General features: G+C 47.8%; 1 protein-coding gene across 2 annotated transcripts in view; it reads right to left on the bottom strand.

Annotated features, from left to right (window-relative positions):
• SLC35F3 (solute carrier family 35 member F3) overlaps positions 1–25474 on the bottom strand; it is a 288618-nt gene that overhangs the window by 60010 nt on the left and 203134 nt on the right. For both annotated transcript variants that reach the window (XM_060126076.1, XM_060126077.1), the window contains one exon: positions 22632–22956. In XM_060126076.1, coding sequence (XP_059982059.1) covers positions 22632–22956 — 325 coding nt within the window. The remainder of the gene's footprint in view (positions 1–22631; positions 22957–25474) is intronic.

Genomic DNA, 25474 nt, shown 5'->3' with positions numbered 1-25474 from the left:
GCAAATATCCAAAAATGTCCCTTGTTCCTGGCATCTTTCACAAGGCTTAGCTCATGCTGGGGGTTATTCTTGCCCTTACTTGCCATTCAGCCTTGGGTATGTGCCTCTCCTATTTTCTGTACATATCAATACTTTTAAAAAACTCTGAACTCATCAGAGAGCAACCTGGATGGTCCATACTAATGTTCTTGGTGCCCCCCACTTTTAAAATTTGTTGAATTAAAAAAAATTACGTATTCCTCTTTGACTACATAATGCAGGAAACTATTTTCTCTGTTCCAATCCCACTAATAGGTGGCCACAGTTTTTAATTTATTGCTTATCCTTCCTTTAATGCATATTCAAAAACATACCAATAACTATTCTTTTTTCCTTCTTTTTATTAAAAAAATACAAGTACTAGTATACTCTTCTTTTTCACTGAACAATATTTCTTGGAGAGCTTTCCTTATCACTGCATATGCAACTGCTATTTACTTATTCATTTGCTAAAGCTCTGAGATTTTTATTTACATTGACAAGTTTTCTCTAGGAATTGTATACAAAGTGTCAAAAGCACATGTCTTGGGTGATGAAAATATAAGAGATGAAAATTTGAGGTAAAACAGGGTAATCAAATGCTATTCAAAAAGCATCAAAATATTCTTATAACTTAAATTTCTTCCGATTATTCAAACAATAATATACTACAAGCTAATATCCAACCTCAGCCATAGTAATGGTATTCCTTGGTGCGTGGATCCTGTATGACATGGAGTCTTGGATAATGGGGCTTAATAAAGTCATATCCTGAGCCTGACATAGTGGGACCGTCTATCTTTTTTTCTTTTTTTTCCCGGAAGATGCTGGTGGTAATTTGTTTTATTTATTTTTTAAAATTAATTTTCATTGGAATATAGTTGCTTTACAATGTTGTGTTAGTTTCTGCTGTACAGCAAGGTGAATCAGCTATAGGCATACCTATATCCCCTCTTTTCTGGATTTCCTTCCCATTTAGGTCACCACAGAGCACTGAGTAGAGTTCCCTGTGCTATACAGTAGGTTCTCATTAGTCATCTATTTTATACATAGTAGCGTATATATGTTAGTCATCTATTTTATATATAGTAGTGTGTATATGTGTCAATCCCAATCTCCCAATTCATCCCACCACCCCCCACCTTGGTATCTATATGTTTGTTCTCTACGTCTGTGTCTCTATTTCTGCTTTGCAAATAAGTTCATCTGTATCATTTTTCTAGATTCCACATATAAGTGATATTTTACGGTATTTGTTTTTCTCTTTCTCACTTACTTCACTCTGTATGACAGTCTCTGGGTCTAGCTACATCTCTGCAAAGGGCACAGTTTCGGGGAACGTTCATCTTTATTAACCACAGACTGCTTTTCCCTCTTTGTATTGGCTAGCTTTTGCTGCGTAACAAATTTTCCCCAAATTTAACAGCTTAAAGGAAAATGCATTTATCATCTTACAATTTCGGAGAGACAGGAATTTGTGAGTGGTTTAGCAGGTGTTGCATGTAGTTGCTGTCAAGGTGTCAGCAGGGGCTGGCAGCAGGCCTCAATCCCTCACTAAGGGGTCTTCGCTACAGGCTACCTGAGTGTTCTCACAGCAGGACAGCAGGCCTCCCCCAGAGCAAACAATCCAAGAGAAAGCAAGGAAGAGGCCACGATGTCTCTGATGACCTTGTCACCCACCATCACATCCACCATACTTCGTTCATTAGAAGACTCATTACATCCAGCGCATACTTAAGGGGAGGAAAATTAACCTCCACCACTTGAAGGGAGGAACATCAAAGAATTTGGGGGTATATTCTGAAACAACCATGCACTCCATGCTTCCTTGTCTCTAGTAGCCTTTTACTTTTTACCTTCGTTTTTTTAAAGCAAAAAACTAATTTTTTTTCAGTTAGTTTTTCTTGAGTACATTTCTTTGGTTTTTAGGTTACACAGAATATACCCATGATTAATCTCTTGGCTATAGTCATGAGATGAGTTTAATATTCTGGGCATCCAATTATCATCACTGGGAAGCTAATGTTCTAGACTATGGTCTGAAAGACAGAGACATGATTGCATTTGAGGTAACAGGCTTTGGTTTCTACCTATAGGGTCCTTCTTTTTTCCTGACTGACCAGTAGTGGACATTTTCCTTATTGCTGTAAAATCAGTCATGTGGTGGCAATAATAGCTACACAGACTAACCTGCATAGAAGGTAGGAAGATGAGACCCTGACACTAGTAGGCATTAGTGTTTTCTGACCACCATTCAACATTGACCCAAAAACCTGGAGCCAAACTGTAAAACATACAGTGAGCATCCTTATATATGCAGGTGTCAATACGATAAATTTCTCAAAGTGGAATCGGTGGGTTAATGGGCATTTAAAACTTTAATAGACATTGTCACATTGACCTCCAAAACCATTGTACCAATTTATCCTCCCTACGCAGGATGTGAGAAGGCCAAATTCTGCTTGCCTTCACTTACACTGGGTATCATTAAACTGCTTGATCTTTGCAGTATAAGGGTCACAGCGGTTCTCACCATGTCGGCAGACAGAAGTAGGGCTAATATCTGTGAAAACTTTAAAAATAAGTGTCATGTTCATACAGCATTCGTGATGGTATTTTATGGAACGTGTAAGAGTTGAGGATGGGAACTGAGGTCAGAAAGGTGGTAGATGGGTCAAAATGGGGTGGCAAGTGGTTTTAGCTGACACTGACCGAAAGCATCCTCTCTTTGTTTACAGCTGAATAGCATCCACTATAAGCCTGGACCATAATCTCTTTAGCCAGTCTCCCACTGATGAATATTTGGGGAGAAATATTTAGCCAATTACAACAATGCTGCAGGGCTACTTTGTTTATACTTCATGATCCAGGCTTTCTTGTACATCTTGTAATGTAAATTCCTAGAAGGTAAGTCCTAGTCAAAGTGGATATATTTGTGATTTTGATAGGTACTACTATACAAACTGCCCTATGTAAGGTTTACTAATTTGCACCCCATCAGCAATGTACTAAAGTACTTGTTTCTCACAATTTTGCCAACACAGCATATTATCAAACCTTTTTGTTTTTGTTTTGTAGTAACACAGGTAAAAAAAATTACCAGTTTTAATTTACATTTCTCTCATGAGTAAGATTAAGCATTTTTTCATACATGTATAAGATGTTTTCACTTCCTTTCCTAAGAACTACTTGTCACAACTTTTGCATGTTTTTCTATTGAGTTGGTCATTTTTATATTGATTTGTAAGAGCTCTTTATTTATTAGACAGCTTAACCCTTTGTTTGTTATATGAATTGCAAACATTTTCCCCAGTTTATCAGTTTGTTTTTCTCACCTTGCTTATGGTGATTATTATTTTTTTGCCAAGCAGTAGTCTTTAAACATTTTTCAAAATGTAGTTTAATTTATAATTTATCTTCTTTTGATGATTTCTAGGCTTTGAATCACAGTGAGAAAGGTAATAAAAGAAAAGTAGTAACAGGATTACCTCATGTTTTATCTCTGTTTTATCTAGCACTCATAAAATTTTAGGTTTTACAATTAAATTCCATTTGGAATTTCTCTAGGCTTTGAGCAGTCAAATTAATTTTTTCCTAGATGTCTTTCCAGTTGTTCCAACATCACTCACTAAGTAGTTCATCTTTCCTCTGCTTACATGAGACAGCACACAACATATACTAAAGTTCTTCTTTATGTATTTAGATCTACTTGTGGACGTTCTGTTACATTTGATCAGTCCTCTGTTTAATCGTGTACCAGCGTCACACTGCTTTAATTCCTCCAAAACATGGCCTCCTACCATGTTTTAACCTCGAGAACAGCGAGTTCCCCCTTACCGCTTTTCTTTCTCAGGGCTTTCTTGTCCATTTCCTAAGACAAACCTTTTGGTATTTTAATTGGGATACCATTACACTCAGAAATGAATGGAGGGAGGACTGACATTTTTATGTTGTTGAGTCTCCAGCATTTTGAAGCCTTCTTCATAGAGGTCCTATAAAATTGTGTTATGTTTATTACTAGGGATTTCAAATTGTTTTGGTTGAACTTGTAAATGGGTTGCTTTCTTCCATATAGTTTCCATCTGGTGGTTATTCCCATGATCAGCCTATAGGGCCAAAGGGTCAAACTCAAATGATCTCTTATTTTAAGATCTCTCCATGCCCACAAATATGTGCTTCCCTTTCATAAACTTCAGGATGCCACGGTCACTTTCTCTTGTGTCCCTGTAATCTTCACTCGCTAAGTTGTTTTTCCTTATTGGTCAAATAACACCATTCCTCGTTATTTCCTTTACCTCTTGAGCAATGAAATTACTCTAAAGAAGGTCAAAGGTTTATGAGAGGACCAGAGTTTAGCTCAACGAGGCATCCAGCAGTGGTCAAGAATAACCCATTCCTCTTGCATGTTCCGGTTGGAATTTGCTGGCATTGTCATCTCTACAAAGCAGGATTCATCTCTGGCCTCCCTCTGCTGGGGACCATGTCCCAGCTACTCTGCTCTCTGCCTCTGCTTCTGTCTCAACCAAACGCTCTCTCTACCAACTGCCACATATTACATCTCTTTTTAATTAAGAGTTCCATCCATTTCTTCTTTTTCTATTTGGAATAATTATTTCAAAAATTATCTTCAAAAACATGCTTCTTAGAATGCTAGTACATGCGTTACATTCAGTAGAGAAAGGGCTTGATAATTCGCTGTGTTGGGAGACAGCCCGTGTTGTATGTCACGTGTAAGGTCCCAGTGCATGTTAACACTTTAAGGACCGAGAATTTCTGGAGTAAACACTATGCATTTCGCAAGTGGATTTGCCCACGGAAGCTTAATTAACACCCTGCACTCCTCACATTCGGGAAACACATTTTGGGGGACGCAGCCTCAAGAGAAGAAGCACCCAGGTCTTCCTGAGTCCCTCTCCTGGGCACACGTGTGACAGCAATTATCTACCTGGGCTAAAGTGTCAAGGTCACTTACGAACTGTAACCCGGTTAGAGGAGCAGCGATTCTTGAATCTTGTTTTCTATATAGCATCTCCCTGTGTGATTTTCTTTGAACCAGAAGAAAGTATTTCTCTGCTAAACGCCCGCAAACCAAAAACTAACTAGCCAACCAATCAACCAAACCAATCAACTGACCAACCAACCAACTAACCAACCTATCAAACAACAAAGTTTAAAACCATTGTTATGGGACTTCCCTGGCGGTCCAGTGATTAGCACTCCGCACTTTTACTGCGGGGGCCTCAGGCTGGATCCCTGATCGGGGAACCAAGAATCCCACATGCCTCGCAGCACGGCCAAAGAAACAGAGAGAGAGAGAGAGAGAGAGAGAGAGAGAGAGAGAGAGGGAGAGGGAGAGAGAGAGAGAGAGAGAGAGAGAGAGAGAGAGAGAGAGAGAGAGATTGATTTGCCAAAGCTTAAATGGAAATAAAGATTACTATTAAAAAAAAAAAAGCCATTATTCTGTCTCCCCCTTCCTCCACCCCCGTCCTCCTCTCTTTGCAGCGAGCAGCGCCCAGTATGCTCGTGCCCTTAGCCTGGAACTGCTTAGTACCTGCGCTCCAGCTCACCCACTACGGTGGTTCCACACCTTAGTCTGCTGCCCCATGAACTCTGCCAGGTCTCGGACTCGGCTGTGGTTTTCCCTTCTTCGAGACCACCATATCCTGCCATGTCTGTCGCCTTTCTGGTGGCCCCCCAGACTCCTGGGACAGCGCACGGTCTGGCCTCATCACTCATCTGTACCATCTGACCTGAGCACACGTGGCAGCCAACAAAGGCCCCCAGCTCTCAGAGCTTTCGGTCCACAGAGCCACAAGGACACTCTGCTCCGCCGTCCTGGCCGCTTCTGGGGGCAAATTCCTAGTCACGCTTTAACCCATCACACGGCTGTTTTTGTCTTACGTGTGGCTTTAGTTAATGAGAGTTTTTCTGGCAGCTCAGTGCATAAGAGGACGTGACTTGAGTTATAAATTCCTGTGTTGGCAAGGGCCTGTAACACTACAGTCCTTACATTATTTGCATAAAAACAAACCACATCTTTAGCAGGGGAAAAATCAGTACAGAAAAAGGTAGCAAGGAGATACCTGGACGGTAAACACATCATGTGTCTGTTCTTGTAATTCAGCAGTTCCAGAGTAGTTTTACCCTCTGTGAATCAGTTATTATCACTTTTATTAGCCTTCTCTACCCGGGGTGATATTATTTTCTGCTTTACTGATAAAGGTGCTAATTCTCAAAGACAGAAGGCGGCGGTGGAAATCTGGGGTGAAGCTGGAGCAGAATCTGACCTGGAGATGCCCCAGGTGCCCGGATGGGCTGGGAGGTGGTCTGGCCACGCTCACCGGCTTCAGGAGGATAGCAGGGCTCTGACGTCTCCCCCAGGTCAGGGGACAGAGGTGCCTTGAGGCCCTGCTGCCTCCCTGATAGAATCCTCCTCCGGAGTCACGTCCTTTGCCGCCCCTCCCCAAGCCTCCGGCCTGCGTTTTGTAGCCCAGACGCACCTTTTTCTGACAGAGGGAGGCCACCACCCTCCCCCATGCCCCACACCGGCTTTAGATGTTGTGTATTCTCCAAAGGTGGTGGCGACAAAGCTTCCATTCCATGCACTCTTCCTCCGGGGATCTCACCGTCCTCCAGCTGAGGGGTGGGGTCTATGTTCCCTTTGAAACTGGGCGGGCTTGTGACAGAAAAAATACAGTGGAAAGGTCACTGTGGCTTCCGGGGCTAAGTCCTAAAAGGAATGAGATCCCTTTTCCCTGGGACACTCACTGTCGGGGCTCTGAGTCATCATGAACACAGTCTGACTCTCCTGGGCTACCATGTCGTGGGGAAGCCCAGGTCACCCGAAGAGGCCAGGTGTAGGTGCTCAGGTTGACAGCCCCAGCAGAGGTAGCAGGTGACAGCCAGCATCGACCACCAGACCTGGAGGGGAGACGCCCAGAGGATTATGGCCCCAGCTACCGAGTTACCCACCCAGCAAATCTTCCCAGTGGAGGCTTCTGACATCACGGAGCAGAGAAAACCCATCCCTCGTGCCCTGTCAGAATTCCTCACCCAAGACCATAAGGAAAGGGGTGCTGGTGCCATGAAGTTTGGGGGTAGCTTGTTAAACTGCAACAGTAACTGGAACAGATGTCAAATCTCAAATCTCACAGCTGGTTAAAATGTCTGCGAGACGTTTAAGACCCTGAATACACAAATCCTCTGTTCTGGGATGCAATGAGCGTGTAGTTTTAAAAGAATGTGAAATTCTAGCCAGTAAAAAGGCCACATTGAACTTACATGAGGATGGGTGTTTACTCTGGCTTTAATCAGACAGTTAAAGGGGCATCCGCTGAACTGGAGCGTCCTAATTTCAGACCTCATTTCCAAAAAGTGGCCGATAATCAAACCCTTCTTTATCTAAAATTGTTTCATCATTAAAGAGCTCTTTCAGAATGGGGTCAGTTTATCATTCTGGCTGGGAAGGGAACGGCTTGCTGTAAGGATAGAGGGTGTCTCCCAGAGCTGCCGCCTAGCAAAGCGCCTTCCGAGAGCTGGTCTCAGCATCTGCTCTGCCAGTGAATATGAGGATGATGATACTGACACTGCCCACGTGATTATTTCTTCCTCCCCCTCCTGCCCTCCCTCCTACCAGCATCCGTTCTGTGTCTGCTCTGTGCCAGGCCCTGAGCTAGATGCTAGAGATACACAGGGGAGACCCTCTCCTTGTGTTCAGACGCTGCCATTTTCTGTCCAGGTACACTTTTACAATTTTTATTACATTGAGAATGAAAATAAAACCCCATGGAAGCTCCTGGGTAGTGAGGATGCCCAAGTGCACGTTGTGGAGGAAGTAGGTTTTCAGAGGGACCGCAACTCTACGGGTTGGGGTAGAAGGACGGGGACTGTGCTAATTAGCATATTGGCTGCTGTGTCTACCCCGCTAATCTGGAGGCTGAGCACAACAGAAGTTCAGTTCTGAGTCACGGTATTGGAAGCCAGGCGGTATTTTACCACTTGGCGCTTCTCCTATGTGCTTCGCCAAAAGTGTACGCACATCCTGCTGTTTCTACCCTTGGCATTTCAAAAACAGACCACAGGATGCGGGTCCCATTCCATCCAGGCTGAAGAAGGTGAAGGCTGATTTTGGTCACTGACACCGGCGACGTGGAGATCACCGGTGGTTTTGCCATGATCCATTTTCACCGAGTGGTGGGGATGAAAAGTAGTGTGTTCAAGAAAAGAACCCAGGAAGAAAAAACGGAGACAGCAAGTAGAGACAGCTCTTTTGAGGAGTCTTTTGTTCTGCTTTAACCTCAGTCACTTAAGATCTCATCACATTCGGGAACCGGAGGCTCTGCCATCTTTGGGAACCTGGGAATCCCGTGTGTGCGGCCAGTGGAGCAGAGAAGAGGAGGGTGGGCGATGCCTGCCTGGCCCTAATCTGTCTTGCTTGACACCCCCAAGTGGTCTCTGGGAGGAAGTCACTCAGCCCAACACAGAAACCAAGGGAGGCTGGGAGATATAGTCCCTGGCTGGACACCCCCTCTTGGCAATAACCCCACAATGTGGTAGGAAGAGTAGGGATCTCGTCATGGATTTCCCCATCTCTGCTGCAGGATGACTGCAAAGTTCTCCATGGTGTCAGCGCACTACGGAATGCCAGGCGCTTGGCTGCCCCCGAGAGCTGGGGCTTGCCCAGGAAGCTTGCCCAGCTCCGTCCCTCCTCTCCAGGGGAGATCTACGAAGCCTCACAAGCCCCGCAAAAGGATTCTGTAAAATGCATGTGTACACATGCCTCTCAGTGTACCTTGTCAGTTCCCCCTGCTCCCTCCATGGGAGAAAACATCTTCACCAAGAAACAAGGGCTCTCTCTGAGCTGGACTTAAACATACCAACTGTGATCTAACTTTCATAAAACCAAACACTTGAAAAATAACCGATAAAGCATTGAAAAGACCCAATCCCCCCAACTTTAATCCATAATAAAATATTAACAAGCCGGTCTCCATCCTGCAGGTGGAGCATCTAAAGCCCGTCACTGAAAAAATTCACTTCCATTTCCCACCCCCCTGCAGAGAAACACACAGGAAAATATTCCACATAAGGGTTCTAACATGTGCCTGCAATGAGGGAGCTTTAGTTTCCAGTGCTTTTAATTTCGTTTATGTTATAAATTAATAATGTATGTATGGTAGAGAGTAAGTCAGTAAACGTTAAGTGTCACGGAGTCAGGCACTTAGATAAGAAAAGAGAGAAAGGATCTAAGCACATAAATCATTCTGTTTCCTCTCTACTTGAAGTAGAAAACAGCTGAGGAGGTAAATGTAATGACTATGATTCTATTTTAAAATATCCAGGAAGCACGAGAATAGAATTTGCATAAACATCGAAAAGGCAATCAGATTTGTCATCTTTTGTGACAAACTCAACTAGATGGTATGGGGTGTGGCCATCAAACCAATATGCAGTTTCCATGACAGAGAGCTTGCCAGGGCCAGGTTCACGGGCTCTGAGGCCCAGGAGACCCACCAACAGCTGGGGTCTCTCTTAGAACATGACGGCCCAGGCTGGGAAATGCAGCTGAAGGGTCTCAGGGACCCTCAGCTGGAGACCCGCCCCTGCCCCTCGCCAAGCTTTCAGGTCCAGACCTGGGTGATGGGTGGAGGGGAAGATTGGCCTGAGGGAGCCTGGTCTGCTCTGGCTCATGCTTGAAGTGGATAACACATGTTTTGGGAGTTCACTGGTGATCCAGTGGTTAGGACTCTGCGCTTTCACCGCCGAGGGCCCAGGTTCAATCCCTGGTCAGGGAACTAAGATCCCGTAAGGTGTGGCAAGGCCAAAAAAAAAAAAAAGAAAATGTGATTTGGTGAAGGGAGGACTGACTCTCTGAAGCACTTGGCATGGACACTGGCTATATAAGGGAATGTGATTGGATTTTGCTTTAAAAATCAGAGGGCTTCCCTGGTGGCGCAGTGGTTGAGAGTCCGCCTGCCGATGCAGGGGACACGGGTCGTGCCCCGGTCCAGGAGGATCCCACATGCCACGGAGCGGCTGGGCCCGTGAGCCATGGCCGCTGAGCCTGCGCATCCGGAGCCTGTGCTCCGCAACGGGAGAGGCCACAACAGTGAGAGGCCCGCGTACCGCAAAAAAATAAATAAATAAATAAGGCATAACACATGCGGGAGGGGGTGGGGGAAGGATGGAGTGGGAGTTTGGGGTTAGCAGATGTAAGCTTTTATATATAGGATGGATAAACAACAAGGTCCTAGTGTATAGCACAGAGACCTGTATTCAATATCCTATGATAAACCATAATGGAAAAGAATATTTTAAAAAATGTAAAAAAAATGTAGAACCACAAAAGAAAACAAAAAAATCAGGCATAACAATTTCTTGTGACTGCTCTCCCCGCAGGCTCCCAGTTCCTTAGCTGAGGAAGGCCTATGTGGAATGTAATATAATGAAACAACGTCGGAGAGAATGCACGTACCACAAAGTCCCTTTGCTCTGTGGCTCAGTTAGAAATGAAATTGCTCAGAGAAATATGTATGCGCAGTAAGGCTGTTAAGGCAGAGTATGCAAATTAACAATCACCGCCATAGGGGTCACTGTTTCAGCGGTGGGAGGCGCCGTGACCACTATTAATTCAGTACCAACCAAGAGTCAAGTTCAGACAAGTACCCCGAATCTTGCAGCCAGCCTGTGGAAATAGGCAGTACTGGCCCACTGTTAAATGTCAGATCACTGAAGTGAAAGAAAACTTTGGAGCTGTGCAGATTTGTAAGCAGTAGATTTGGGAACCTGAATCAGCTGGACTCCAATGCCTGGGGTCCCTTCCCCCACCACGTGGCCTCATTCTTCTCTGCAGCCTTGGTGTCTGGTGTGAGCGTCACACTAGTAGGTGTGCAAATGCTGTATGGGGCGGGACGCGGGGTGAAGGCTGTGGAAGCCATGATAATGGCTGTTCCCACGTCAGGGGTGACCACTCCAATTTAGCTCTGAGTGAGTGGTGGCCGTGGAAGAAAAATGACACGATAAGGCGTGTCTGCTTTAACGTTCTGCACTGTCCCAGCATTTCCGCTCCCTTTTTCTTTTTTAGCTTTCAAAAAACCAAAAAGAACATCAAGAGCTTGACAGGACATTGCTTTCTAGACATATGAATCACCTCGCATTTCTGGCTTGCTTTCAGCTCATTCTAGAATGACACATGGCAGGTACCACATGAGTTCTCTGCCCTTTTCCTGGCAAACTTGTCTCAAAGCTCACTTCTGCCAAGAAATGCCCCCTTCCCAGCACCCCAAAAGAATGACAAGGCAAGAAGCTGCCCTCTCTACTGTGGGCTCCACACCAGTTACATGACTTATCTGAATCTTCATGAGGAGAAAGACTCAGTCATGTGTGGTTGGAATGTTCTCCATCACCATCATTATCATCACCATCATCATCACCATCACCATCATCATTACTGTCACCAACACCATCATCACCTTCATCATCACCATCATCGCCATCATCATCACCATCACCATCAGATTCATCACCATCATCATCATGACCATCCTCAGATTCATCATCATCACCATCACCATCATCATTACTGTCACCAACACCATCATCACCTTCATCATCACCATCATCGCCATCATCATCACCATCACCATCAGATTCATCACCATCATCATCATGACCATCCTCAGATTCATCATCATCACCATCACCATCATCATTACTGTCACCAACACCATCATCACCATCATCGCCATCATCATCACCATTACCACCATCACCATGACCACCATCACCATCATCACCATCACCATCATCACCATCATCAGATTCATCACCATCATCATCACCATCATCATCAGATTCATCACCATCACCATCACTATCACCATCACCATCATCACCTTCATCATCACCATTACCAACATCACCATGACCACCATCACCATCATCACCAACATCACCATCCTCAGATTCATCACCATCACCATCATCATCACCATCATCACCATCACCATCATCACCATCCTCAGATTCATCACCATCACCATCACCATCACCATCATCTTATGATCTGCAAAGAGCAGGAGCCAGTGTTTGTGTGAGTCTGGGGATTCACATTTGGAGTCAACCAAAGATGGGTAGCCAACCTCTGGACCAAGCAAGGTTTGGGGCTTTATAGGCACTATCATATTTAATTCTGTTCAGTTCAAACACAAGATCTCTGCAGAAACTGGGAAAGCCTGGAAGAAGGGAAATGCCAATTGCAACACTCAGATGTAGGTATTAGGGTCTCCACTTTATGGATAAGGAGTGAGGCTTAGAGCTTTTAATGACTAAGCTACGGCAATATAGCCAAATGAAGGCAAAGCTGGGTTTCAAACGTGAGCTGACTGATGGCAAGCCTGCCTTCTTGTCATCTGATCACAGTGCCCCAAGCAAGGGCTAGCAGCATTCTCCTCCAGTCATCTATCCTGCCCAGGCACCACCTCCACGTTCCTTCCTACGAGGAAGAGTTTTGACCATTTCTTCCCTGCTAGCATTTCTGGAGAGGTCTGGGGTTGGAGCAAACAAAGGTCTCACGCCCTTTCTCTGAGCATCTGTGGCCTCTTTAGTATGGATCAGATCAGCATGGATGGTTTGGATTAGAGAGCTGTCAAAGTCCCTTTTTCATCTTTGGGATCTCTATGCAGATATCTTCTTCCCAAATGTAGTGAGATTTTAAAATTCCAATGCACCTATGAGCTGACTTGCTAGTCTTGATTCTCTGATTAGGAAGCACAGGGAAAGTAAAAAATGGCTCAGCGTGAGCTGGTGGGATGGGCGGGGTCTGTGCCTCCTAGTCACATCAGTGGCATCCCCTCTTCCTGTAGCCCATACGCATCTGCACATGCCCCTCTGCACCTTCCCGCACGCCACACACAGGAGCCCTTTTCCATCGCCTGACCTGTGCGATGTTAACTGCCCCTCAGGACCCGCTGGCTGAAGGATCCCCCTCTGGGATCTGGGGATCCCCTGCTCTCCACCTCTTACGCCACTGCAACACCGATCTTGCAAAGGTTCACAGGGACCATGGTGATTTGTGCTAAAACGGTTACTACATCTCTTGTTAATAAGCGCAGCCTAGGGTAACTTGACCCTCAAAGAGCCATAATCACCCTGATATGGCAATTATCTCAGTGGCTGGCATTCTTCAAGCCCACAAACAGATCACTGGAACCGACCTTTGGCAAAATTTCAATGAAACTGCGTGGGGAAACCACATGGCTGCAGCTGAATTAGACCTGCTCCGACATTACAAGGGTGCATTAGCATAACCCTTAAAGTGCTGCACTGCAAAGACCCATCCTTGATATCTGTTCAAGGATGGACAGAGAGCTCAGGTAACTGGGGGCTGAATGGGGGCTGAGGCGCCTGAGGACAGAGGAGACTGGGAGTTAATATGACACCTCCGGTTTGCCTGAGTGAAAGCTGAAGAGTTACTCGTAGAATGTTCTGGACTCATCCTTGTGGGTGTCTGGCTGTCACTGAACTTCCCTGGGATGAGGCCAGCAGCTGTTGAACTGAGATGTGGAGGTGGGACGGGGGTGACATCCACGGGGAAACTACAAGTACCGTGATGACAGGACAGAGCAGCGGGGACCTGGCGTAAATGGGCGAGGTCGGCGTCACCACATAGGGCACAGGATTGATGCTCTGTGTTTCGTGTCTCCACTGACGCATCCTTGAATATTTCAAATGCTGTCTTAAGACAGGCAGAGACTAGCTAAGCCTTTGTCAGCCATCCTCATCTCATTTCTGCCTTGGCTGACGCTGGGACCCATCATGATGTCTTATGACATCCTACTTAGATTCAGAGCACTGACTATGGGCCGTCCTGTGGCTGTACCACAGGTTCTGACGCACAGATGGCTATGTGTACGTGTGTTTGTGTGTGTGCATGTGTACGTATGTGTCTGTGTTTGGGGGAAGGTGCTCTGCCTCAATAGCAAATCTGACCAATATCTCCTGGTATGAAGATATTTTTAAAAATGTTTTGTTTTATTTGAAGTGTAGTTGATTTATAATGCCGTGTTAGTTTCAGGTATACAGCACAGTGATTCAGTTACACACACACACACACACACACACACACACACACATATATTTTCTCTTTCAGATTCTTTTCCCTTATAGGTTATTTTAAAATATTGAGTATAGTTCCCTGTGCTATACAGTAGGTCCTTGTTAGTTACCTATTTTTTATACAGCAGTTTGTATCTGTTAATTCCAACCTCCCAATTTATCCCTTTCTCCCCGTTCCCGTTGAAGATGTTTATGCATAATTACCATTATTTACCAGCAAACAGAAAACACGGGCCCAGTGAACAGCTGCAGTTCCCCGATATTCTGCCCATTTCTTTTAAACCAGTTACAGAAACAAACACCAACATCAACTGCAAGGGCTCCGGATGCAGCTTGTGCTCCTCGGGGGGCTGATTCTTGGAAATAAGACAGGAAACAAGAAGGCTACGAGGTAGGAGGAAGGGAAGAGGCAAAGAGATGGCTGAGCCCGGGAAATGCCTCTGTCCCTGGGCCTGAAGCTGGTGGCCACACAGGGCTCTTGGACCCCATGGAGGCCATGCTGGTGAGACCTCCTTGCCACTGGACTCCTGTATCCTGTGCTCTAAGTGGGGCTTAACCCTTGGGCTCTGGACATCTCAAGGGCAGGGTCCTGCAGCGCATGTTCAGAGTTGACAGTCATGAGTGTACATTACTGTAGCAACGAATAAAGAATGAATGAATGAGTGAGTAACGGGGGCTAACCCAGGCTTTTGGGTGTGGACGGGGTGAGGAGATGCTAGTATAACCACAAGCGCCTTCAGAAGGACAGACAGACAGGTCCCCGGCCTGACATCAATGTTTCTCTGCCCAGCACCTCCACTCCAGCCCTGCCCCATCTTTCTTCACAGCACTCGGCACCCTCTGACCTACTGTATTCTAGTTGTTTGCTGTTTGCCTCCCCACTAAAAGGTAAGCTCCATGAAGGCGGGAATTTTCATTTGCTTGGGTCACTGCTGTTTCCCTAGCACCTAAAACAGTGCCTGAGGGACTTCCCTGGTGGCACAGTGGTTAAGAATCCACCTGCCAATGCAGGGGACACGGGTTCGAGCCTTGGTCACATGCTGCAGAGCAACTAAGCCCCTGCGCCACAACTACTGAAGCCCACGTGCCTAGAGCCCGTGCTCCGCAACAAGAGAAGCCACTGCAATGAGAAGCCTACGCACCACAACGAAGAGTAGCCCCCGTTCGCCGCGACTACAGAAAGCCCACGTGCAGCAGCGAAGACCCAACACAGCCATAAATAAATAAATTTATTTATTTAAAAAATAATCAAAAAATAAAAGAATGCCTGACATACAGAAAACCCCTGGCAGATTCTGTGGAAGGAGTGAAGGGCTATCTCTGTCTTCTTAGAATGCAGGGTCCCTGTGGACTTGTTTACAGAGCGCCCTCACCCTCTGCAGAACAACTGTTGATGGCAGCAACGGGCCAGAGCACGTCCAGGGCTCAGGGAAGAAAAAGCAAGCAAGAGGTCCCATCAGCGCGCATCAGCTAGGAGGCCCGGCAGTGCCAGGAGGGCAGGGCGTGCTGGGGCATCGCTATTAACGGCGGCCTCGGCCGTGCGTTCATACTCACATCGGGCCTGAAAAACATGTACTGGTGTTTCCCAGAAAGGAGGTTTCCCTCGCCAATTTCCAGAATGCTTGAGTTGAGTGAGAAAATAACCACTGAAATGCTTGTCACCAACACAGGAGTTTGCTTTCAACTGAAGAAGTAGCTGACAATTCAAAGCAAGAGACCTGGCCTCGTAATACTTCAAGGTCTACACCCAAAACAAAGAAACAAACAAAACCCCAAAATACTGAGTCATTCTACCTCTGACGTGAAACGGGCACATGTTTTGTAACCAGTTACGTGATTAGCACTCTCCTGCTTTTGAAAGCAGCCCTGATTATATCAGTCCTGGATTCAACAACTTTCAGAGGCTCCCACTGCCTGGGGACTAAAGCCCCAGCCCCTTAAGCCAGCACCCACAGGGCCCCCCACCCCGGCCTCTGACTGTTTAGTCCCGCACTCCACGTGGCCCTGTCCTCGAATCTAAGCTGCAGCCCAGCCAGCCTGCCCCACTGTTGCCTGCCATTACACCCCATTCTGTTTTTCATACGGGTCTCTCTCCCACTTGGATGTGAGCTCCTAAGGTCGGGAACAACATCTGTGTCACTCACACGTGCCCACATGCCCCCGCGGATGAAAAGTGGCACCTGCCATACCAGGAGACAAAGGATGTGGCAGCCACCGAGCCATCACATCACAGCCGCCCCGACGGTGCGCCCGGAGGGAGCTCAGGACGGAAGCAGGACGCCCACCGCCAAGCCCTCAGCCACTGCAGCCACCCCCAAACGTGCACCCTGAGGAGACTCGGGATGGGGAAGCACAGGACGCTGGCCCCAGACAGCGGAGGTGCATATCCAAGGGATGATTTCTGTGAGCGCAGACTCTTGCAACTTCCCATGCATAGAAAAGCGCTGAATTCCTTAACTTTGAGATGTCTGGTTTTCTTTAATGAACAGTAATCTTCTGATGTTCCGACTACCTGGTCTTTGTTGCAAAAACTCCTGTATATCCTGGCTCCCCCCTTACCTCTTCGGAACAGTCCCTCAGAGCGATCTGGGAGGCTGTGTCCCGGGCTTAAGCCCTCAGAACGTCCACTGAATAAAACATAACTCTCAACTTTTAGGCTGTGCATTTTTTTCAGTCGACACCCCGACACACAGACATCAAGCCCACGCCTGTCCTACGGGCCCGGCCCCCGTGTGCCCTCCGTTCCGTCCTTAACAGAGGGATGGTGGCACTGCTGAAGGTCCAGTCTGGTGGCTTCTCTGCCCCCCACTCCCACCGCCCGCCCACATTCGCACCAGAAGCCAACCTTCTCTGCATATGCGTGTAGGAGTCAGGGGGTCTGCTGCCGCCTGCCCTTCCGCTCCTCTGCGGCTCTCCACCTGCTTTCTACCGCCCATCAGAGCTTCCCATGGGCCGTGCTCTCTCAGCCTCTGTGCCATTCCCACACTACTCTGCCTGCCTGGGACTCAGCGCCTACAGGACCATCTGCTTGCCTTCCAAGAGACTGCTCCTCGGTCATTTCCTCTAAGAACGCTTTCCGCCTGTCCCAGGAGCCGCGCACCTGGGCCTCTCCCTTGGGCCCCCTGCACACATCCTCACCTTGCCTGGCTATCTGACTCCCTTAGCGGGCTGCGGGCTCCTTGAAGACAAGGACCAGCTATGCTTCCGTTCCTGAGAAGAGGTGCGATAACCACTTCCAGAAGGAGGGAGCTCCAGATGGTGACCGCTCTGCTCTGCCCCTGAGACTCTGAAAGTTTCAGCGGCGAGACCCCTCATGGATCCCGCGTAAGTCTGTGCCGCTACGAACGCACAGCCGGCCCTCGGGCGACTGAAGACCAACGAGTGGCATCAAAACTGCCCTTCCTTGGCTCAGAACGTCTGCGGGCGTTTCTGAAACGGAATCAACTGGCTAGCTTCCAGAAGCCTGGAACTACAAAAGACCGAGGGAAACATCTGTCACCGCTGTATCGTTCGTTCACTTCTCTGGCAGCCGCAGGAGAGCAGAAGCTTCTAGTGTTTGCTCATGAAAAGAGGTCAGTACTGGGAGAAGTTCCTGGAAGGCCTTCTGACAAGCCGGCAAGTGCCCCACATCTGCTCTGGCTGATTCCTGCTGGCCGTGGCAGCCCTGGGATCCGAGACGCTGTCCTCCTGTCCCAGGGTCAGAGGGGCTGGGAGGCTGTGTGTCATCACACCTGCCCTTGACAGTCTCCCCAGGGCCATGAACCTGACACGGCCTCCCCCGTGTGCCTCCCTCTGGCGCCTGGCTTTGCACAGACTCCTGGGAGCTGAACCCCCTCTCAGGTCACGCCTACAGTTTCTGCAGCGCCCACACGCATCTCTGTGGCCAGAGCCCTCCCTGGGTCCTGGACACTACTGCTTCCTCAGGGCATCCCTGAGACTGGCTGTCAGTGAGAAACAGGGAAGGGGAGGGAGGGGTGTTGATGGTCTGAGGAAAGAGAAGAGCTCACTTTACTCCCGGAGGTCTGGGGTGGTGTCACTGGGGAGACCACAGGCTTGGGGCTGAAAACCCAGGACAGCTGGGCTTGAGAGGTTTTCACATGCACACTCTCGTTCCTGACAATAGTGCCCCATCATCACCCCGATCATTCCAGAATGCCCTGTGCAGCCAGCAGACCTGCAAGCTGATTTCTGCAAGGTGTAACACCTGCATGACCCTGCAGGGGTTGGCCACTCCCTGTAAGACCCACCCCTGCAGTTTAAACAGGCCACCACGAAGCGGCCGATGAACTGACCAGCGGCTGCCTCGCACCCCGTGGAGAATATCACAATAGGGTTTCTGGCATTTTTATGGCATTTCACAGTCCACGTACGGGGTCTCATACGATCACACGACAACCTTTTGTGCTGGGCAGTGCGTGTGTCATCACCCTCCGTTTACAAATGAGCATCTGAGGCTCCCGGAGCTTAAAAGACTTGCCCATGGAGCCTCCCCTCCCTTGCAAGTGGCAGTGGAGTAGGACTCAAAACAGCCCTGGGGCCTGAAGCCAGTCACTCGTGGTACGGTGAGTCCTGCTTCCTACCTGCTTGGGCAGATCAGCAACCTTTTAAACACCGTGCAGCGGAGACTCAACCACTCCAGGGCCTTTACAGTCCAAGCCCAGCCCGTGGTCAGCACCATTAGCATCTCCTGGAATCTCCTTAGGAAATCAGAGCCTCGGGTCCACACAGACCTACGGAGTCATCGTCGGCTCTTCAACAAGATCTCGGAGATGCCTAGGGTTTGAGGAGCCCTGTGTGAGGCACCACATGCTTTCCTCCCTGTGCTTTGGGTGACCCTTCTAGCTTCACGTTGGGGAAGTAGCCTCGGCGGGGAGGGCTCAGAGAAAAGAAACTTCTACCTGATTGCTTCTTGAAAACCACAAGAAAAGCTGGCTTATTGGGCCAGCTTCCCTCTCTGAAAACGGTCTCTACCTTTTCCCTCTTCTCCCCAGCTCCCTGCTGCAACACTTTCACCCAAAGACACATCTCCTCAGTTGACTCTCCATCTTCTCCATTCACTCTGATACAAGCACAAACATGGAAGATGTGATTTCAGTTTGCCTTGACTTCTGGGATTCCTAAAGTCTGTTTAAAGAACTCGCAATTCGGTAGGGGATGAAAAGGTACAAATTACTGATACCAAGCAGGACCCTGTGGGGCTCCTGGGCACAAAAGCCTTTCTGTGTCCCCCATTTGTTGATTATAGGAAATAGGCTTCATTCAGCCTCCAAGACCTTCCCTGAGTTCCAGGGGGCAGGTTCAGACCGTTGCAAATTAGGGAAGGGAGGGGATACACAGACAAGAGAGAAACAGTCAAGAAACAATAGCGCAGCCTTGGGGCAGGGTCCGGGTTCCCCCTCAAGGGATACACAGAACAGTATCTTTGAGCTGTTTTGCAGACACTGAAACCCTCACCAGGTGGAAGAAGTTAACTGTTTGCTGCCCACAAGCACGTAGACCCCAGACTGGTTGGAACCAGAAGGTTGATGATGCAGACTCCCGCTTACCTCACCACCAACCAATCGAAGAAGGTCCATGAGCTGATCACACCCTCTTTGAACCACTGCTATAAAACTCCTCACTACTCCCTCCAGGTCAGGACACACAGTTTTGAGGGCATTAGCCCGCTGTGTCCCCCTTTGCCTGGCAAAGCAATAAAGCTCTTCTTTTCTACTTCACCCAAAATTCTGTCTCTGAGATTCAGTTCGGTGTTGGGGTACAGACGCCTGATTCGGCTTCACTACTAGGTATAAAACAAGCTACAAGGATATGTGGTACGATACAGGGAATATAACCAATATTTTATAATAACTATAAATGGAGTATAACCTTTAAAAATGGTGGATCACTAATATCGTACACCTGCAACTTACATAATACTGTACATCGACTATACTTCAATTAAAAAAAAAAACCCGGCCAAAAAAAAAAAAGAACTCCCAGTTTGAGTTGTGACACAGTGACACATTTTTCTCTCCTTTTTTTGAGAAAGAATGCCCCTTCACTCCTCCAGTGGTGTGCATGGCTTAACCGACATACCCCAAAATTGGTTGCTAAATTAGCAGCTCTGTTTAGCCACAGGGAGAACACAGTTTACAATCAAAGATTTCTTTAAGTGGTGAGCTAAGCTTTATTACAGAAATTGGGCAAGGTTTGAACTGGCTTCTCTAATCAAGTGATGGTTTTGCCCCCTGCCCCCCACTGTTCTCCAGTTGACACACCCGTCACCATCCTCCTCTCATGATTCTTCCCAGATACTTTTTACAGGAAGACAATAAGCTTCCTTATCAAGGAAGTCAAGGTGTGATGTCTTTCTATGTTTAATCTGTTTCAATGACCTTTCATTTTTTCCTCCCTTGACCTTCTACCCAACTTCGTTGGTAAAAGAGCTTCCTTCCTTCCGCGTTGTTTTCAGCACAATTGGTTAATGGTGCCAGGCCTGCCCTAAGTGGCCATCAATGCTAGTCTGGTCCCAAGGTGTCCCGTTGAGGATACATCTTTAGGGGAGTAGAGGGTCCTGCTCCTCAGCAGAGGCCCTCTTTGAGCTGCCATGTTTGAAGGGAGCAGCGAAAGACCATTTCATCTTCCCTCCAGTAATTCTCCATCAAGAAAGGGCACATGAGCTCACTTTATGAGAGGCAGCAGCAAAATATTCTACTCCGTTTCAAGAAAGGCAAACTCCTAATTACAAACTGAATACACTCAGGGCTCCTTTACTGTTAGATACATCATTTACTGGATACTTGCTTTTCTCTGGGACTAAAAGCAGGCCGTTATTTCTCCCTTGCCTTTGGGACAATCTGGGGCCCTGTCAACGTTCCTAAACCGATTTGTTTCAGCCTGCTTTCCGCTGCTGCTCAGAAGAGGTACCTCAAGTGTCTCTTGAGCAATTTCTGGCTGGTCCATGAAGCCACTGGTTTAAGTCAACGCTGGCAATGCCCCAGGCCTGGGCAACGGTTCCAGGCTCCAGGCTGCCACGTGCTTTGCTTTGAGAATCCCCTCTGAGTCCCTTCCAGCACGGGGACCTGTGACGCCGGTCTTGTGACTCAATCTGAGCTCCAGCAGTGCCTCTTCTTCTAGCATGAGCGCTCTGACTTACAACTTTTAAAGGAGCCGGTCCAAATTCCCTCTGAACACTACAGCTCCAAGTCTAACCTTACAGCGACAAAACGGTAGAATCTCAGAAAGAATTCTGATCGGAGTGTAACCTCCATTCCCAAACCTCCTTGCTCCTTGGACCCAATGACGTTTTTAGCTAGCTTGCAACTTCTAAGGGTAACTTTTCAGGATGCGGCTGAAGTCTGAAGCAGATGGTAAATGGGATGTGGTGATTGTATGCGGGGGGTGCTTGGTGGGGTGGCGGTGAAGTGGGGAAGAAGGCGGTACTGAAAGAGTAATACAGCCCTCAGCTTTCAAATTTGTTCCCACCTCTGGGGCTGACGAAAGATACATTCCCAGGGCCTATCTGGTCACCTTGGCCAGCATGCTTCCCCTGGGGTTTTTTTCTGAGTAGATCTGATTTGGGCCAACAGTGGGTCCTTGACGTAGCCACCGAAGACCTCAGCTTTGGGTGACCATGGGAGCCAGGGACTGGTACAGATGGGACCCCGAGGCCAACACTGGCCATCCGACCCCCAAGGAGGCTGGGGGAGCCCTGCTGTACGTTGTGGCAGAGGGCTGGTGTCAGGGTTTCTGTCCTCTTTTAAAGGGAGGTCATATCAATGAGGAAATACCGTGAGATCATATCAACGAGAAAGTACAGTCAACAGAGCTCAAAGAGTACCTTGACTTTGACGACCCCATGGGTCTGCCAGACGTTCAGACCCATGCAACCACATAACCAAAGGAGGAAAAGGCTTGGGTTGGAGAGGAGAGGAGAAACCTTCACCACGAACATCGCATATCAACGAGAAAATACAGTCAACAGAGCTCAAAGAGTACCTTGACTTTGACGACCCCACGGGTCTGCCAGACGTTCAGACCCATGCAACCACATAACCAAAGGAGGAAAAGGCTTGGGTTGGAGAGGAGAGGAGAAATCTTCACCACGAACATCGCCACGTGGGAAGGTAAGTTACAGGAAGCAGCCGGGTCCCCTGGCTCCATGGACCTGTCCCCAGCCCAGTCTGAGGAGGGATAAAAGAGCTACAGGGTTTTCCCATTTCTACCCTTTCTGGGCACCTACCACAGCACACCTCCGGAAGATGCTGCCTTCTCCTGTCTACTATAAAGCAGTTCCTAGCGTTGAGGGGCTCGAGGCAGAGGAAAGGTGTTACCACTCTGAGGGGAGAGGATGCCGAGCCTGCAACCTCACTAAGACAGCAGGTGACACGGTGACTTCTCACCACGGTGCCCACTGGCCCCTCCCAGTGACCGCCACTAGGGCAGCCCGGTAGCATCAGCAATCGGGAGAGCAGCCCAGCGCCGGGCCGGCATCCTGGCATCCCGGAACCACCTACCTGTATCTCTGCTTCACCGACTGTTTCTCTGCCGACTTGCAGACGTGGCCCGCGTAGTACAACGGGAAGAATAAAAAGTTCCAGTTGGTGGCAAACCACGTCAGGGTGAAGGGAGCATCGAACTTCCTGAAGGTCAGCTTGGCGAGCTGGGTGGCACCGGCCCAGGAGGAACACACGCACAGCACCACTGCCACGCCCCAGAAGATCTTCTTGAGCTGCGCCTGGGAACATCTCCAGCAGCGAGGGCTCGGTCTCCCGCCCGTGTCGGTCCCCACCGGCGCCTGGGCCTCTGCCGGGCCCGGGGGGTCCCGGGGGCGCTCCTCCCCTGGGGGAAGAGAGGGGCACGGTTAACCGGGGCCTCCACACGTCCACTGTGGCCAGGAGCAAGAGAGCAACCAACTGTCATTGTCATGGCCAGCCACCCGGGGGAGGGAAGTGGAGATGGGGATAGGGGCGTGGACGCAGCTTCCTGAAACAAAACTTAAAGACATTTTCAGTGGTTTCCTTCTCCTCTAGAATCTTGACCCTCAAAAGATGGTGCATGGGCTGGCAGCATCAGGACCATCCCCAGCCTGTTGGCAATGGAGACTCTCAGGAACCCTGGCGTCAGAATCTTTACTTCGAGAGGTGCTCTCTGGGCCCATCTGGAGAAGTGGAAGCATTTCTCCAGAACCCACGGAGTGGCTCAAATAGTTCACCAAGTGTCAGCTCACACGGAGTGATGTGCTACCCGGCTGGGCAGTGCTAGGGGCTGCAGGTTCCCCCCCTGAGAAGGTCATAGGTCTTGACCTCTAAAAGCTCCCAGGACATTGAGAGAAGCTCCTCCCCACCTGTTACTTAAGGGCAGGGATGCCAAGAGTCTCATCTTCTTTTGCACGGAGAGCCAAAAAAGATCTGTCTCTCTTATTTCTCTGTTTGCTCTTACTGACTTCCAGCTGATGGCCGTCAGTCCCACTTTGAAGTGTTACTTAAAAACCACAGCCTCTGGCAGCTGGTGCTGTGCAAGGCCTCAGACGCTCCATCTGAGAATTGTGTGACTCCTGGAAACCAGGCTACAGGCCAGAGCACGGCTGTGCAGCAGCACTGTTCCCACAGACCATGAGAAGGGTGGAAAAGGCGTTATTTTCCACTGTTTGGTTTTCATTCATGATTGTGTGCAGGTCAGTCCTCTGGAAATTTAAACAGAGCTGTAACTTGTATCAGATGTGACCGTGGATGGATGTGAATTTCCAGGCGACAGCCTACTTGCCTTTTATATGTTCAGCCAGGCACTTAGCTGAATGAGGGCACACAGTATAGGGGTACAGGAGAGGGGTACAAAATATAATGGCGTCAAATGTACTCTATGGATTTTGTTTAAACTTAGCAGTAACTTAAATAGCTCTAATACCATGAAACCAAGTTTTGTACATCATACTGTCTGAAATATAATAATCCTACGAGGAAAAAATCCTGATTCAAGGTAGCCTATTATATAGGGATTAGCTAATCCTATCATTAATTGACAGGTCTGGTTTTATCTCTTTTCTTTTTTTTTTTTTTTTGGCCTCACCTCGTGGCTTGTGGGATCTTAGTTCCCCGACCAGGGATCGAACCCGGCCTTTGGCAGTGAAAGCGCTGAGTCCCAACCACTAGACCACCAGGGAATTCCCTGGTTGTATCTCTTTTAGCCAAAGGTAGTCCTAAGCCTTCGTGGCTGGCCAAGGAGAGATAATGTCTTTACTGACCCAAAATCCTTGACCCCATCTGTACTGTGCTTCTTGACCTGCTTTATTAATATTTAATCTCCCTCTTCCTCTTTCTTTCCATGTGTGCATATACCTGAGTCAGAAAGCCCTTGGAAAACCAAGTGGCTGACCACCTCTGAACTTCCAACAAGTTGTCTGTTTCTGGCATGGGCTGCAGGGCAGGGAGAAGCAGAGGGGGCAAAAGCAAGGCAGATTCCTCCCCTTTTGTTTGATGCCCTCCCACCAGGACGTCTTGACTTTGTTCACAAGGAATCCCTACAACTTATGGCAAATTCATTTTCAGACAGAAGCATGCACATTTCAATTTATACACTGGTTCTCTGACATTTGGGGTGAGTCTCTGCAACCCTTCACTACTGGGATAATTTTCAAGCAGTGTTGTGGGCTGGCAGATTCCTCGACTGCCAGCATCAACTATCAGAAAGTCCTACTGAAAAGATAATTACGGAGATGAAAAAAAGTCCACCTAGAAAGGCAATGCAGTTTCACGGTACTAACTGGCCATTTAAGAAGGGAGTCTGGAGGAGGTTGAAAACAATTCAGGCTCACAGCGTGTCTTTTCATCTAGTTTTGCATTACGGCAGATTAAGTTTTAAGTTTTAAAACTTAAAGGATGAAGCAGAGACTGATGCTATGTTGCTGTTACAATGAAAGAGAAAAATCACCAAATCATGTAAGATTGTACTGTTCAAATGCTTTTACAGATTTGGATAAAAGAAGTTATTCTCTAACTTTGTAAGCTCTCTGGCTTATTTGACCAGGGGAATACTGATAATACACAAACAAAATAAAGACATGTTGCGCTCTATTATTTAAAAATAAGATAGAACGATGTTTCCCAAAGTGTAACGCAGTTAACAGGTATATAAGAATAAAAGGATCCCACAATCAGAAAAGCTTGGGAAACACCAGGTAAGTCAGACAGGTTCCTTTGCTGTAGGAGTATTCAGGGCTAATGGATGTGGTGGATTTCCAAAAGGCAGCTAGAGAATGTGTGCTTCCCATATTATCTAAATGTAACACCTGTGATAGGACTGGGGTCCCTTGGAACACACTTTGGGAGACACTGGACTAGACCCATAAAGAATCAGAGGT

The sequence above is a fragment of the Lagenorhynchus albirostris genome, chromosome 16 (genome assembly GCF_949774975.1).
Source record: "Lagenorhynchus albirostris chromosome 16, mLagAlb1.1, whole genome shotgun sequence".
Lineage (NCBI taxonomy): Eukaryota > Metazoa > Chordata > Mammalia > Artiodactyla > Delphinidae > Lagenorhynchus > Lagenorhynchus albirostris.
The sequence above is the reverse complement of the archived record's forward strand: the minus strand, read 5'-3'. Positions and strand labels throughout refer to the sequence as shown.